Source organism: Centroberyx gerrardi, chromosome 6 (genome assembly GCF_048128805.1).
Source record: "Centroberyx gerrardi isolate f3 chromosome 6, fCenGer3.hap1.cur.20231027, whole genome shotgun sequence".
Lineage (NCBI taxonomy): Eukaryota > Metazoa > Chordata > Actinopteri > Beryciformes > Berycidae > Centroberyx > Centroberyx gerrardi.
Window position 1 is genome coordinate 16,627,689 of NC_136002.1, and position 16,904 is coordinate 16,644,592.

The following is a 16,904-nucleotide window of genomic DNA, read 5'->3' on the forward strand; positions in this document are numbered from 1 at the left end:
CCAGTGCGGGCCGTGCTGAAAACCCATTGTTGAGAAATCCTTCCTTCACCTGGTGACAAGAACAAATCCCTCGCTCTTCCCCACTTTTAATTTCCTCCACGGTGACCACAAAAGTTTCATGTAATATTATCTTATCTTCCTCTGTGTGCCCTTCTCTCTTTCTCTCTCTCCTCCCTCACTCTCTCATGCTTCTGGCTCTGGCTCTCTCCTGTTCTACCGACATTTAACTTTGCTCCTAGAGATCCTTTACTTCTAAAAAAAAAAAAAACTCTCTATTCTTCTATAATTCTAAACATTGCACTGAACTTCTTTATCACTGTATCACTATATTATTGCTTATTGCAAGTGTTGATACTAGTGTGAGCTAAAGGCCCAAACTATAAACTTTAACAAATGTTAAGTCATTCTACTGTTGCACTTTTGTATTGCTGAAGTTACTTGGATAAGTCTCTCTCTCTCTCTCTCTCTCTCCCCCTCACCTTTAGACTGGTTGATACGTAATGGACAGTTATATTGATCCCCACCCAGCAGTTTAACAGAGTTATGGATCTCTACTTTATCTCTGAGGTGTGTGTGTGTGTGTGTGTGTGTGTTGTGTGTTCAGCGCTCAGGATCAGGTGACATGGGTAAAGAGTGTCTTGACTGCAGCGGCTAACTGGTTGATTATTAACAGTTCCAGGGAGGGTGCTGGTAATGTTAAGAATACTTCAGCAGAGAGAAAGGGAGGGAAGGGAAAGTCGGGCTAGTTGATTCATTTTACCTTCCAACACAGATAGCATTACCTCTCTATCACACCACCTCTTGACATAATCTGTTGGAAAGATTACCTTCCAACACAGAAGTTCTCCTGGTGCAGTGGTTAAAAACAAAAAAAATCAAAATTTCTAATATGTATGTATAATATGTATAATCTCTGTATCTCACAAAAAAATCATAAAAACATACAGTAGAAATGATCAAAGCCTATGATAGTTTCATCAGTATTTGTCGAGATAAACAGCTCTCCATAAAATTCAGACTCTAATCTGTTATGCCATTACAAGATAGTTTCCCACGAGTCAAAGGCCCTCTGTGTGGGCTCTCGTCTTATCTTTTAATTTGACCCGAGCTTCATTTCAGTAATGTTAACAGTCTTATGCAATAAAATGCTCCCATGTTACTCAGAAAATGGATTCTATCAGATTCGCCTTTACATATTTTCCAGTTCTTTCTATGAAGAGTTGCACATCTGTGTGAAATGACAGCAAAGATTGAAAGATAGATAATGAATGAGTGAGAGGGAGCTTGTTCTAAGCCAAGTTTGGTGGTATTCCCCTTTAAGTCTACAGTACGTTGTCAGGTGGAAGCTGTGCTGTGTGGTGAACTTTAACCAGTCTGGCCTTATAGAACAGGTTGGGAAGTTAATGTTTGGGAACACACACACACACACACACACACACACACACTAGTCCCTGCTTTTTGTGTGGGTTATTTACACTTTCTGGTCATTGTCTGTAGCCATAGCAACACATCCTGCCATTGGCTTGAAGGGGAACAGGCTTATTTAACTTAATACAATGACACAATGTACAGTGGTAAGTTGAAGTTCCCGAAAATGCTGTCTGCACAAAAAAGACGTGTTTCGATCTTGTATTCAGACTCATCTAAATATATTTGGTTAAAAGTACATGGGAAATCAACATGAATACAGTTTAAGCAGTATTCCTAGTTCCTTCACATGGAGTGTTTAGTGGTGATGAAGTATATGTTTGTTATGTTTGTAATCCTTAGCAGTCACTTTTCTACAGCAGGACCAAACGTGGCTTGTCATAGCCACGGTCTGTTGCAAGTCTTTCTTCCAGCACCAATATGGAAAGTGAGGCAGAAATGCTGTTTCTTGACCCAAATATTGAGTAAGCACTGGGCTGCCTCTGTTTGGCCCTAAAGCAGAGTCAGAATAAGAATCACTTTATTTGCCAATGACAACAAATGCTGTAGAACGGGTCCTAGTCTTTACTATGCAATATGTCATATATACAGGGCCACTGAAATTGATTAAAACAGATTTTTACAAGTCTAGTCTTGTTTATTTATATAGCCCTTTATCACAAGTATGTCTCAAAGGCCTTTACATAGCATCATATACAGTATATCTGCATGTTTTTGGACTTTGACAAGATAGTAGACACCCTTCTTTTCCAGTTTTTCTGGAATAAATTTGGTGTTTGAAAATTCTTTATATAGTTTTGGCAGCTTATGGCATCTTGCATATGGCCAATGGGCTACTAATACATGTAGTGTTTCACTCGACATTTATTGTAATGATTCCATTGTGTATTATGTTTTTTTTATTATTATTTTTGTTATTATGTACATCCTAATATTTTATTTTCCAGAAGTGACAAATTTTATGCCATTATTTGGAAATATAAAAGCTAAATCGTTTTACTTCCAGTCTTATTTTAGCTCTCTCTAGCTGGCTTGATACAACTCGCACAGGCTGGATAACCAGGATGGCTGTTAACTATGTATCACTTCATTAACATGTTGATTTTCATTGCCTGTAATGTAGACTATCTCTGAGAATGAGGCAGCAGTAATGTGGCTCTGTCACAGTATTTACAGCCCTGCTAAATTTATGAATAAAATTAAATTACAGAGCCGCAGATGTTGCGCACCGCAATGCTGTTATGAATATGGCTCATAATGCCCACAGGAGAGCTCAGAAACCTGTGATAACAGTGAGCAGGCAAAGTATCCCTAATGTTCAGAAGCATATTTCCACTAATGGAGAAACACAAAGCTTATAAATAGGACAAATAAAGTTGAACAGAGAAGCAGAGCACCAGTTCACATGTGGTTGCCTGTTATGGCACGAACCATGCTATGATGAGCAGACCACAGCGAGCCCTGTTTAGTCTTGTAATGGAAATCAGCCCAAGGGATTCATAATAATTTGCATATTTTGCAAGGTCTTCCCTGGAACTCAAATAACACTGTATTGATAATAACATCATAAAGATTCTCTTCCAATTCCCAGTGCCAGAGCCACTGAAAAATCTTGGCCAGGCTGCAATGTGGGTGCTTTGTTGCCTTTCACAGAACTCAGAACTGCTGACTTCACATAGAAAACACCCTTCATTACCCAATCCATCGCGCATCAACATTTGGTAATTAAGCTGGCAGGTGATCACAAGTTACCAAGCAATAACCACAATGTGGGATTGTGAAGCTCCCACTAAATGAAAAGCATCAATGACCATATCTTTGGCTCTGATGTAGTTCAAACAAATCAGCCCCCACAAGTTCCTTGGAAATCTGATTCAAAAGAAAAGCTTGAAGCTTTCAACATTCCTCTTGCAATATCAGCTTCCAGGGCCTTAGATTTACTAACAACCCTGATGTATCCAGGGTTGGCAAGGTTACTTTAAAATGTCTGCTGCAGATTATTGATTATCTGCTTAACATTGTTGTTAAAAATGTAAAATTGTTTATTCCAAGATGAATTAACATTCCAATTCACAACAATAATGTAAATATAATTATGATCATGCACAACCAAGATTAATAATTGTTTTAAATTGTGTTAAATTCTAAGTGTAACGTGTAAATTGCATAATATTTGTCTTTAAAAACTGACTAATCCAATGAGTAATCTCTTGTTTTTTCAAAAGTGTGTTAAGTGATTCATTTTTCTTAGTTCCTGTGATGGACTGCTGTTTCCAGTTTTTTCAAATCGGAATAGTGTCGTCTATCTATCTACTACCATGTTACACAGAATCCCTGTGACAGTGTGAATGGCTGTGATGGCTGGTTGCTCAACACAATATCATACTAGTTTACATTAGAAATTACATAAGAGTTTTCTTGGAAACTTCTGGTTGAGTGTCCTCACTTGCAATTGTGTCTCACACAATCCCATGTCCATACTCCTCTAAACACTAATTAACTGAGTAATTGAGGTTTGGAAACTAAGGTGATCAATACAGTAGTCTACTGTGGTTTAATACATCTGGGCTGCTCTGCTCGCCCTGTTGTCACCGCGACCATGACCTGGATAAATGGCTAGAAATGGATGGAAAACGAGGGAAGAAAGTACTCAACCCCCCGAGTCAATACCCTTTACAGAAGCACCTTTAGCAATGATGAATGAATGAATGAAAACAGCGGTGAGACTTCCTGGATATGTCTTTGTCAGCTTGCCATATCTGGATTTTGGGATTTCCCACCATTGTTCTTTTCAGATTTCTTCAAGCTCAGTCGAGTTGGATGTTGCGTATGTGAACAGCTACTGTCAAGTTATTCCACAGAATTTCTTAAGAGTTGTTCTGAAGCCATTCCAGTGTTGGTTTGCTTGTATGCTTGGGGGTTTTGGCCTGTTGGACCATAAAATGTCATCCCAATCTAAGGTCTTTGGCATTCTAAAACAGATTCTCTAGAATTTACCTGTATTATCTCATGAGCCTTTTGCAAATTCAGGTGTGCTGTCATGTGCCCTTTTTCAGGAGTGGCTTCCTTCTGGTCATTCTGCCATACAGCCTGGATGTGTGAAGTGCTACACTGATTGTTGTGCTTAAAGGCCCTGACACACCAAACCGACATCAAAGAACCAGCGGCGACGAAGGCCGACTGTTGCGTCGCCTCACGTCGCCTGCGTCTGGTCCAAAAAGTTGCACTTGAACACACCGCAAAGACTACAGCCGACGGCCAACTAGCACGTACGTTCTGCGCCTGCGTGAGGGGAAATAACTCTCCATACCTTAGGTCTGATAAGAAGTTGCAAATGGCACTGGCGTTGTCAGCCCTTGGTCTTTTGGTTGTGGAAGAAGAAAGGAAGAGGTGGAGGCGAAAAATAAGGAGAAACCGCACTAAATGGGTGAAATCATGGATACTCCAGCGACAGGCTCAAGGGGCTTTCCCGAACCTGTTTCGAGAGCTGGAGATAAATGAAACCTCCGATCGGAACCTTTCGCTCGGCTCTTTCCTGTTCAGTTCCACATGTTGAAGGAATTTATCAGTCCAATCATCCAGAGGCAAAAAACGAACTACCAATCAGAGTGATCTCTCTCACCGACGGGCTCTGCCACCGATTCAACATGCTCAATCGGCCGAAAAGCCGCCGACAGGGGTCCGACTAGTGCCAACGGTGCGGCATGAGGTCACCATTAAATATACATTGTTTTCCAGGAGGAAAATGTAATGAGAGTTCATTTCATGGGGACTTTCATACATTTTGATGTAAAAAACATGGAAAAAGTCAAGGGGGTTGAATACTATGAAATAAGGATCTGTATATGATTGCGTATTCTGCAATACACACGTCAGTAACTGCTTGCAACATTTAGATTCATGTGAATTTCTTTGGAATAGGATTTCAGGAATCTGGGGCACACCTCCCCAACACCCCCCAGCCCCCACCCCCATTTAACCCTTGGTGCTAAACGGGCCAGATGTCTGTTTCCAATATTCAGTTCTGCGTTGATGACGTGATAATGTGATGGTGTGTCTACATGAGGTGATCTCACTGCTGCTGCCTGCACTGTATACACAACAAAGACACTGTATGCCACAAAACACAGAGAGAAAGAGAGAGAAACACAGACAGAGGGGGAGAGAGACACTCTTCTGTCAAACTTACAATATCTAGGTTATTCTCTCTTTGTTTCTGTTCATGTGACCTACAATATAATATAATGTAATATAATATAATACCACCAGGGATTTATCTGATATGTATATGTATATGTATGGACAAGTGCAAAAGTGTCCTCAACATCTAGAAGTTGAATGGGGACTAATGGTGATTATGTCACTAACCGGGTAGGACAGATGTTATTGACTGTATCAACACATCAATTAAATAGCATGTTAGCATTAATAACATTCCTCATTCAACACAAAGTGTATCACTAGAAAAATGGTCTCAAATCTCTAATAAGCAAATAATAATTATATTCTAAGTACTGAGTACATTGCATGCATTAGGATGTAACCGAATCTATAGCATATGGCTCTCTTGTGACATTGTTCTCTTAGACCCTGCTGGTGTATCTCTTGCTGAGAAGGCATCTTGGGTGAATGGCAAACTAACCCCAACTAAAACACAAATGAGTCAGAAAGAATATCACAACATCATTTATTTTTAGAGAAATTTATTTTGTCCTTTTCAGGCAATTAAAAATATAGGATTCTCTTTTTTTTTTCTTTTTCTTCTTTTTGATAATTCTCACATTGCTTTTCACAGACCCTGGAAAAAGTCTCCATAAATAAAGTACAAAATACATTTGTTTCTTTTAACACAAATAAATATCATAATAAATATATTAGTTTAAGTTAAACAATGCAAATAAGGCAACCAATAACCAAAAGGAATACTGCGGTGTTAAAGTCCCTGGACCAATAAGCTTCTCCAACCAGAGTTAGGAACCAACCAAGGTTGTCAAACAAACAGGGGACAATAAAACAGAGGTGCAATTTACCAACCAGCGAAAATCACAGAATGTTTTACACAATCAAATCTCCTAAAAATAGACTGGATAAGAATGATGATTCTCTTATTCAGATCTAAACTCACTGATGTATAAGACATGAGTGCACTTTGATCTTTGAGCATTCTGCATTTCATGTTTGACAGCACCCCACGTGTCAGAGAATGGCAAGGTTACATACACACACACACACACACACTCACACACACACTCACACATACACACACACACACACACACACACACACACACGACCAGATACAGAGCATATAGTGAAGTATGAAGTTTTGGTTGAATGCTACCGGGAGACAGACTGACAGTTTCTCCCATTAGAATTAACTGTAAAGTGCATATCACAGATTAAATGGCATCAGTGACACACGTCAGGTCACACTGATTAAGGCTACAGAATCAAATATACTGTTCATGGCACTGAGAGTGAATAGCCTATCTAGTGAGGCAAGGCACAGGAATTATTGATTATCACTGCTGATAAGCTATTTTGATCACTACAGATTTGCTGTAACTATAAACCAGACTATTCACTCTTAGCCATCAAGGCCTGCACAGGAGTTAATTCATATGGAAGACCAAATACAAAGGCCTAATCGACTACACAATATTTCTAAGTATAAAAATAGATTCTGATAACATTTGGGTACCAAAACAATCTCATTATCTGTAGTTTGTCCAAGATGAGTTCCATTTTCATACACATCAATTAAGAACTGTCTTAAGTGTTGCTGAGTCATTAACAGCTGACAGGTCCTGATCAATTCTGATGCTAAAGAGAGCAGAGAGAAAGTCTAGATAGACGGACACAGTTAACTAGGTGTCGATTCTGTTGTGTTCTTCTCCTTTGGACTCTCCTAGTCAGACAGGGACAGGCGTTCGAACACGGTGAGCCTCTTGGTGGCTGACCCATCGAATGTTGGTGACTCGCTTCCGCTGGAGCCCCCGCTGCTGCTGCTATAGCTGTCCTCCAGAGAATCCTCAGACGAGAATCGCTGGAGCGCAGCAGGCTTCATAAATCCCCCATGGCCCCCGGGACCTGGAAACACCACACTGGCGTCCTGGTGGTGCCCATCCTCCATGCCGGGGAAAACTTTGCCGTTGCTGCTGTTTACAGCCTGGAAGTTATTTCCGTGGCCACACACGCAGCGCGAGGGCTTGGGCTCCACTATGAGAGGAATGTTGTGGATGTCCCCGGCACTGGCACGGGTCTGATGGTGGCCGAACTGGAATGCTGCTGCCGCCGCCGCCTCCCGCTGCAGGGTGTCACCGAACACCGGGGAGAGGAGGTCAGCGGGAGGTGGGGAAACGGAGGGAGCGCGACTGAACCCCAGGTTGGGATCGTTGAAAGATGAAGGAAGAGAAGGAGGGGGAGGGGAGCTGCGTGTCGAGCCGAGGAACCCGGCGAAGCTGACGCTCTGGCGGAGCTGGTGGCGTGGATTCTGACCGCTGCCAGCTGTGGCGCCGGTTTGACTTGATTGCCGCTGATTCTGGAATTTGGCGGACGCTAACGGGCCACTACTGATTTTCTCCTCGTGGATGAAGTGGCAGCGCATGCCGTAAGGGCAGTAGCCGAAGTTGTAGAAGGTTCTGCAGGGCTCCGTCTTGTACTTGGGGTGGCGGTAAAGCCCGCGAAGCTCCGCCTCGCCGTGGGCAAACTGGCACTTGCTGCCATACTTGCAGCTGCCACTCTCCTGGAACCCACGGCAAAGTTCAGTCTTGTAGCGGTTAGAGGGGAGCATCGGTTGGACCTGCGCCTGGAGGGAGGAGGAGGGAGGGAAGCCCGGCGGCGGAGCCACAGTAGCGGAGCCTGAGGAGAAGGCCTCCAGGCCCTTCAGCTGGCCGAAGGAGGAGAGCAGGGCGCTGCTGGACTCGGTCAGGCTCATGGAGCGGTCCGGCCTGAAGGGGAGCTGTTGCGGTTTGGAGAGAGCGGCCTGGCTCCAGATGTTGGCCGGCCAGAAAGGGCTGCTGTCGTCGTCATTGTTAACGTGCTCGGTGCTCAGGCTGTGCCTCGGGGAGGAGGAGGAGGGGGGGGAGGGGGAAGAGAAGAAGGAGGCCGACCGGTTCAACCGACTGTGCCCCGGGACTTTGAGTTGAGACTGTGCCGGGAGGAAGGCATCATCATGGGCCAGGTTCAGAAAGTTCTGTTAGGGAAGAGCAACTGAGATGATTACTATACAGACATCCTTATTGTTCAAAGGGTTTAACTCCAAAACAATATATGTTCAGTATTCAAAAAACACAGATGAATACATCGTCTAAAATGCAACTGTTTTTTGAGCAAATGTCTTTTTAATAGTCGGTGTCAATTTTTTTCCAATAATGGATAACTGCTTTTGGAGCAAAACTTCATATAGTGTTTTATTTAGTAAAATCCCTTTTGGGAATAAGGGGGTCTATTTTTTAAGCAATGCTTGAATACATAATCAAAAGCAAAGGGTTAGCACTACAAATTATGTAAATTGTGACTGTTTCTATTTGTCATGCATATTCTGATACTAGAACTGCTTGGAATTCAAGACAAAAAACAGGAAAATGGAGCTCTCTCTTATCTCATATCTATTTAAATTGAGGAATTCCTCTGACAGCGAGTCTCAGTTCCACTCCTTACCATTTAAAAAGAGATTTATTGTCAAATCAATGATACACACGGGAATAAAAATGAGCAGGAATGAACAAATAAACGAACACAAACCACTTTTGGAAAGGAGTTATAGAGCTCACACATTCCATCATTATGAAGCTTTTTTTTTTTTCCATGCTGCCTAAACAAGATTAAAAAAAAAGAATCCATCGGCTCTTACTCACCCGTGTTAGGATGTCGTCGAGCATTTCGGACATGCTGTGTACTCCCGTGGCTAAAAGAAGCAGTTTCAGCTCTCACCCCGTCTTCGTCCTTATATCACTGTTTCACTGCCTGTGTACAGACTCGAGTCAAGTTAACTTTGTGTTCTGTTCCCTGCCTTTTTATAGCCTTAATCCCCCGGGCCGGGAGGAGTTTCCGCTTGCTATGTTCCCGGATGACCCTCCCCTCCACCTCAAGTTTCAGTGCTGAGCTCAGAGATGGGCGGGTAGTAAAAACTGTTTGTGTATTTTTAGCCAGCTGTGTGAAATGTTTTAGTTTCATAGGCATGCAAACGCAAAGTGGCTTATTTACATAGCAACGAATGCTCTTCATATAGGCCTATTAGTCCACACTCTTTCTCCCTACGGTTATACACCAATACGTACATTTCTATGAATGATGAGAGGATTTCTGGTGAGAGTGATAAATCATTTCAGCTCTGTGAAATGTTTCAGGTTCACAAGCACCCAGACGTGAAGTGGCTTATTTACATGGCGGGGACGGCTGTTTGTATAGGCCCATACACTGTGATCTTTTTTTTATCCCACACAGACAAGACAGCAGCTTTTTCCTATAGCATAAGCCCATATACATGTACTTTCATGTATACATTCCTCTGAGTGATGGCAGGTTTTCAGGAAGTGTGATAAATCGTCTCGTCCCTGATCATACGCTGTATAGTTTGCACGTTTTTACCAGCAGGGAGGAGAGAATATATAGGTGTTTACCAGAATACATACTATTCTATTTCCCCTTATTTCCTCTAGTTTCTGTGATGAGTACATCAGATCCAATATTCCACCAGAGCACCAAAAGCCTGACAGTTACCAGAACACAACTGAAAGAACTACTGATTACTAGAAGATAACCTTTGAAATGAAAAACAAAACAGAATAGAGCAAAATAAAGAGCTGGGCCATTTAGAACTGAATCAGAAATGAATTGATAGGTAAATGTGGAGAGGGAGGGACGCTCTTCTGCCATGTCTACATTCCAAACCATATATTTTAACATTGCCCTCTAATCACATCTGAATATTTTGTATGTTGTTTAGCCTGTTGTCATGTCAACTTTTAAATATTTGGCTGTCTTCACTGTCAACAGATAATCTACCTGATGAGCCATGTGGATATATTGAAAGGCTGGTGGTAGAAAAAAAGAGTTATTCCCACTTGGATAATTCATTCAGCTTACTATTGTGATAGCTTATACAAAATAATGCAGAATTATAAATGGTGCAGAATCTCAATTTTTTCCCTCTTGGTATTTAATCATTTTTACTTAATATTTTGTACTATTAGTACTATTGTGACTGGGATATCATTATTCTTTTCTGTGAAAAATGTGTTAATTGCTTCCAGTCACTTGTCACAGTTGTGAGGAAGATAAATCTGTCCTCAAAAACACTTTAATACACTACAATCTGTTGACTGCAGATCATCATTTTTATTCAAAGATGTTTCTTTATTGAAGATTGACACCCTGTTGCCACTTTTAAATGAATGGATCACAATGGGAATAAGTCTGTGACTCTTATCTTCAGATGTCACATTAACTAAACAAACAAAACTAAAGATGCTATTACCAGAACATTATTATTAGTTTCCTGCTGGTTTCTATGGTGAGCGGCGCTGCGGGGAGGTTTTTGTTTTGGTTCTCACAGACGCTCAGCAGAGCGTGACAGCTGCCTGCCCCACAAGAACCTATTACTGTAACAGTGTGTGTGCATGTGTGTGTGTGTGTGTGTGTGTGCTATGTTATCCTGTGCTATTATTTTGTGGGATCCAAATGTATGCACACTCAGTAAGGGTAATTTCCAGGAGTCACTGGGTTACGCATTAGAAGGACCATTGTCACAGTGTGATGTGGGAGATTGCTGACTTCAAAGTTTATAAAAAAAACATAGTACACTCTCTTATTGTCTAGCAATGTACATAATCTATATATATACATTTTAACACATTAAACCAATTGTATAGCCTATCATAGCTTCATACTCCAGGCAATCTGTATGAGCTGTATCACTGACTGAATTAATTTGACTGACACTCTGTTATTGTGGTTATTGATAAATAATTAATGAAATCAAACACAGAACGCTAAAAGATTATTTGGATTTAGCAGTGAATTACAGGAGAAATGGGGGAGAGAGAGAGAGAGAGAGAGAGAGAGAGAGAGAGAAGAGATAACATGCAGTCAATTTCATGTCCTTGATTAGGAGCCACACCATCAAACCCGCAGGACAGTCCACTGACCCACTGAAAACCTCAATAAATGACTAATGAATGAATAATGTATCTGATGTGTGCTAGCAGATCGTTTATCTGCTGCTAGAAAAAAACTGTTGTGCTGATATCAGCTCATCAGGAACATGTTTTATTTTCTGTGCTGCTGCATCACTCATCGCTCACATGAGTCATCACGTTCAGTGCTGGCAGTGACGAGGTGTAAGCAACCGTTTGTAAGTCACATGCGGTAATATCAATTTCAAGTGTGAAACCAGTAAACATACAAAGGAGCACGTGAAATGAGTTATTGAGTAAGTTATTGAGAAATTAAGTAGTGTGTGTGTGTGTGTGTGTGTGTGTGTGTGTGTGTGTGTATGTGTGGCTAATATTCAAATTTCTTCCAAATATGACTTGGTTCAGCAGGTCATTGTGTTTGCCGGACCTCTTGTACAAGACTTTGTGTGATATTTATTTCTAAGCAATCAATCATTTTGTGTACTTTGAAGTTGCTTTGCTACTTATCACTTACGTAGGAAACCATCGGGCTCTCTTCATGCTCTCTGCACACTGCAAATGAATCTCCTCTTGCCGACACGTGTATCTCTGTCAGTAGTTACATCAGCGGCAACAATATTTGGTAGATGCTTTAAATTTGAAGTGTTACTATGTTAACCTCGGAGCGAGCAATGAGAAGATTCAGTTTGTTCTGATTAAACGGTTCAAGGGTTTGATCAAAAAGGGAGCACCCTCTTTTTAGATTTGATTAAATATGAGTCGTTTGTTGATCTCATGAAGTAATGTCACCCCCCCTATGAGTGAACAACTGCCACCGTTTTCTGTCTTTTTTTTCTGACAAACCGATTTGTTTTTGAGTAGGATGTGACAAAAAAGACAGATTAAATTATTTCATTCAGGGATGCCAAACTGTCAAGATTCCCTTTGAAATGTAAGAGGTTGCAGTGAGATTTACACCCATGGCATCTGGCAGCATTGTAACTCAGCCTTGTGCACAGGACAGACAGATGGACAGGCAGACCGGCCAAAGCAAAACAGGCCCACTCATGTTCGGCTATAAATAACTGCAGTGGCATATAAATAACATTTACCTAAATATAAACTTTACAGCGTTAGATTCACTGGAAATTACACTACAAGGCTGTCTGCAGGGCGTGGAAAATATCCCTCCCCTCTCTCCCATTTTCCCCTACTTTCTTTGCCTCAGTAGTAAATACATCATCCGACGAAAAGAAATAGTCCCCTTACTTTTCCCCAGTTGGCGCAGAGGTAAGAGGAGCAAAATGCTAAGGGTGTGTGTGGCAGTAAGGTGTGTGTTTTCAGTATGTGTGTGTCTTGTGGTTACCTCGCTCTACTTGTTTCTGTTCTGACTCTAACCTCAGTGCTATGGAAAGTCACTCTAGTAGGGAGGGGCACACACATACATGCTCAGATACACACACACACACACATGTTGGTCAGCAGCATGCCTGCCAACAGAGGCTTTCAGGGTTTTTTCTAGTGACTAAGTTTTCCATTGGGGTTTTTCTTATGCGACATGCTAATGCACATGTGGCCTACTAACATGTTAAGACATGACCACACCACGCACGGCGCTGCGTCATCCGTGTTGACACAGTAAGTGTGTAAACGTGTAGAGTGTGGGAAAATCAGTAATGTGAGAAAGGTAGTGGAGAACAGAGCCAAGTTTTAGGTACAAGGCTGGGACAGATCCATAGAAACAACAACAGAGCCCACAACACTTCTTCTCAGCCCAGGACTTATCATATCACAATCGTATCATAATGAAGACCCGCCAGAAACTGGACCATGGTTAAAGACTTTGTGTTATAAAATCCCAAACAAAAATCTCAGTGTCGCTTTTCTGGAGCCGCTTCTGCTCTTTGACCTCAATGTGGTCAAAGAGCGGAAAGGCAAGCAGAAAGCTCATTTCCATTTGGGGATCAATAGAGTAAAACACCTGTTAATTTTCGTAAGAATGAAACCGATAAGCAAACAAGTTGCCTCTCTATCATATGAACATAAACATCCTGTCCTTCTATAGCACAATACCTGATTTAAACAGTTTGTGTTTCCTATAATGCTAAACCTAAAGGAAACCAGTGGTCTTTCGATATGATAACTGTTTTTCTTTTTATGTCTTACTGTGGCATGAACCTAATGGAAACAACTTTATGTTGTAGAAGCCAGATATCACGTTTTTCAATAGAATAAAGCCAAAATTAAACTACTTGTCCTACTATAGCAAAATGATTTTCTCTCTATACTGTAAAGCGTGTAAATAATTGAATTTCATGTAATGTGAATGAAGTAAGAAGACTGAAAGGAAGTGACTTGTCGAGTCTCTCCCATGGAAAGTGTGTGGCCATTGCAGGCCACGTACATCACTTCTCCCTATAGTGCGCTGTACGGTTTCTGTGTAATGTGACTGTGTAATAAGTGACTAAGCTGTATGGATGGATCATTAACCAGAATAAGCCTGTGTTTACCCTATTAACCCTGTAGCATGTGACTGTACATCTGACTGTATCTGAGACTAGACCAGTGGCTGAAGAGGTACACAAACCCTTTGCTCTTTGTCCAGTATTTGTATTAGACAATCAGTCGCCTCTTGAATGCTGTTTTTACTTTAGATAAAAGTAGTTTCTCTCCACCAGTGGATTAAACCAATTAGAATGCATAGAAAGGGAACTTCCTTACATGAAAATAGAAATTTGATAATAATTGTGGAAGTGAGCATTGTTTAAGATGTGGTCAGTGTATTAGATCCTCACAATGACAACATTAGGCCAATAGACAGTAATGTTGTAATAGTGTTTAAGCCAGCCACAATTCTACTGTAATCCTACTGTTCAAGTCATCTTTACCACATAAAAGAGGCTGTCTTAGCCATGCTAGTATATCTTTATCCCTCAGAGGGAGTCCTGACTAAAGGGAAATAAGTATTATTCTGGCTGGTGACCCCTTAGGAGGGAAACTGAGGGAAACTTTTTAAGAATCTGACTCACCCTGGATGGCAGTAAACTGCCAAGTCATCATTATATGGCTCATGATGACAGTCAGGTGAGTTCAACATAAAAGGTTTCCTTCATGCTGAAATAGAAGTGATAATGATTTTGATGACAGTGATGATTAAGATGTTGACAATGGTGTTCATGATGATTATGAACACAGTAACCTTTGCATCCGGAAATAGAATTACTCAATTATGGGATTTTATTTTGGAAATGTTTCATCTTTTGTTACAGGCTAATAGTAAATGTATTCACTGTAATTCAGTTAGCGCCAAAAAATGTATGACTAACTCTCATCATGTCCTCAATCTATCCAATCTCTCTCCTGTTTCCTCCTTGTCCAGTTTCTATTTGTTTTACTTTTTTCATTTCCTTCACCCCTCTTTCCAGGTTCTCAAAGCCTCTGATAAATACAGTTTGACCAGATTGTGCTTGCTGCAAATATTTAACAATGTCCTCCATAACGTCGCTGCGGTGACATGAAGCAGGGTGGTAGAGCTAACATGGCTGCCACTGAAAAACTGCTGAGACCAAACTGTTACCAGGTGATTCATCTGGATAGAGAGATGGTCAGATGAGTGTGAAGGAGGAGGAGAGAATGAAGAATGGAGAGGGAGGATAGAAAGTGAGTCAGTGGTTAGTTGGTCTGGTGCCCATATTGACATTATGGCCAGGGAAAGTACCTGCCTCTCCGACTGGGATAATTTTAAAACATACATATACACACCTCCCCACACCCACCCACCCCCTCTCACACACACACACACACACACACACACACACACACTGTGTCTGTCTTTCTATCTTTATCATACATTCAGTGTCATTCAGCGTCATGTTTCGGATAAGGTGGTTTCTGTGCAGGATAGGGACGGTGGACTTTGGAGATCATGCACTGAACACGTACTGCACCACTGCATGTGCACACACACACACACACACACACACACACACACACACACACGCTGGGACTACTTTACTATGAGGGTCATTCAATTATTCTCTCATCCCTCTAACCGTATCCCTATATGTTAATGTTGACCTGCTCCTAATTACACTGACAAGCCAGTTTTCTATAGAGTGTAAACAGTGTTGAAGTGTCGCAGAGCAGAATGTGTGGCATGTGAAATTGAGCCTTGTTCGACTTGAACATGTTACATTTTACATGGATTTTCAAGGATGCTAGCATTGCAACAATTGTTTGCTTGTAAGCTAAAACTCCATGGCATTGCACTTAGTGTTTACAGGATATCATGCTACTTGCGGAGGATTTCTGGACCTTCTGAATGGAGCTAAACTTGGTACACACACACACTCAGTCGGACCGGAAGGCAGTGTGCTGGGATACTTCTAGAAATCCCTGTATGTTGTAACAGTCTCTGTGTTTACATCAGTCCATACTATGAGTAAATTATGAGCACCATTGCCAGTAACTGGGCAGGTCCAAATGAATTATGACTGGTCAAAATGTCTTTGTGTGTGTCTCAATGTTTGGTACGTATGTGTCAATGTTATGGAATAACAGGAAAACACCACAGGGTGATGTGGCAATGGCATGCCGGTGTTCCTTTCTCAAGATTTGGTGCAACCCTTATTTCCGCAAAACAATCACTCGACTGAAGGTTAATTTTCTGGTTTGAGCTCCTCCATTCTGTCCTATTGTGCTCTTCCCCACTGCCCTCTCTTCTATTCTATTCTATGTATAAGTTGTTTTGACTTGTTCTCAGTGAGCAAAGTAACACAGCCTATTTCCCCCTCTGTTTTTATGATACTGTTCTTATTATTTTTGGGTTGTATTTTTTCATCCTCTATTCTGGTCTATTCCATTTCATGCTGTCACTTCTGAGTTCCTCTTTTTTCCTCTTTGGGAAAAGCTAGTGCTGTTTTTTGTTGAACGGATGTTGGTCCTTCCTCTCAGCAGAGTGTGAGAGCTGTGGTCACTGGTGTCGAATCTATAGCTGCCTCAGTGGATTGTACATGCAAGGAAGGTCGCTTCTAGTTGGTTTGGAGTGAATGTGATGGTTTAACCTTATTTATCTGGACTCCTGCTGATATTAGTGGCCAGGGAATTAGACTGGAGATTCGATTATTTTAGTTTATATTAGGAAAAATCCTCAATGAAACACTTTGAAGTGCAACATAAATAAGACAGTTCCTACCGTCGACTCCAATTCCAGTTACATCAAAGAAACTCAAATATAATGTACAGCATGAGCGCTACAATGTGTTGGATTGTTGCAACGTGTTAATGTCACACAGTGTAAGGTGAAAAAAAAATCATGTCGTTGCCATGGTTACAACTTATCACCATGTTGCTTTCAGCT

At 41.3% G+C, this 16,904-nt stretch overlaps 1 protein-coding gene across 1 annotated transcript; it reads right to left on the reverse strand.

Annotated features, from left to right (window-relative positions):
• Positions 1 to 6,098: 6,098 nt before the first annotated feature.
• LOC139920202 (uncharacterized) lies at positions 6,099 to 9,411 on the reverse strand. The gene is made up of 2 exons (XM_071910149.2): positions 9,287 to 9,411; positions 6,099 to 8,622 (listed from the first exon to the last, which is right to left on the reverse strand). The coding sequence occupies exons 1-2, from the start codon at positions 9,317 to 9,319 to the stop codon at positions 7,336 to 7,338; spliced, it is 1,320 nt and encodes a 439-aa protein (XP_071766250.1). The 5' UTR covers positions 9,320 to 9,411; the 3' UTR covers positions 6,099 to 7,335.
• Positions 9,412 to 16,904: the final 7,493 nt, after the last annotated feature.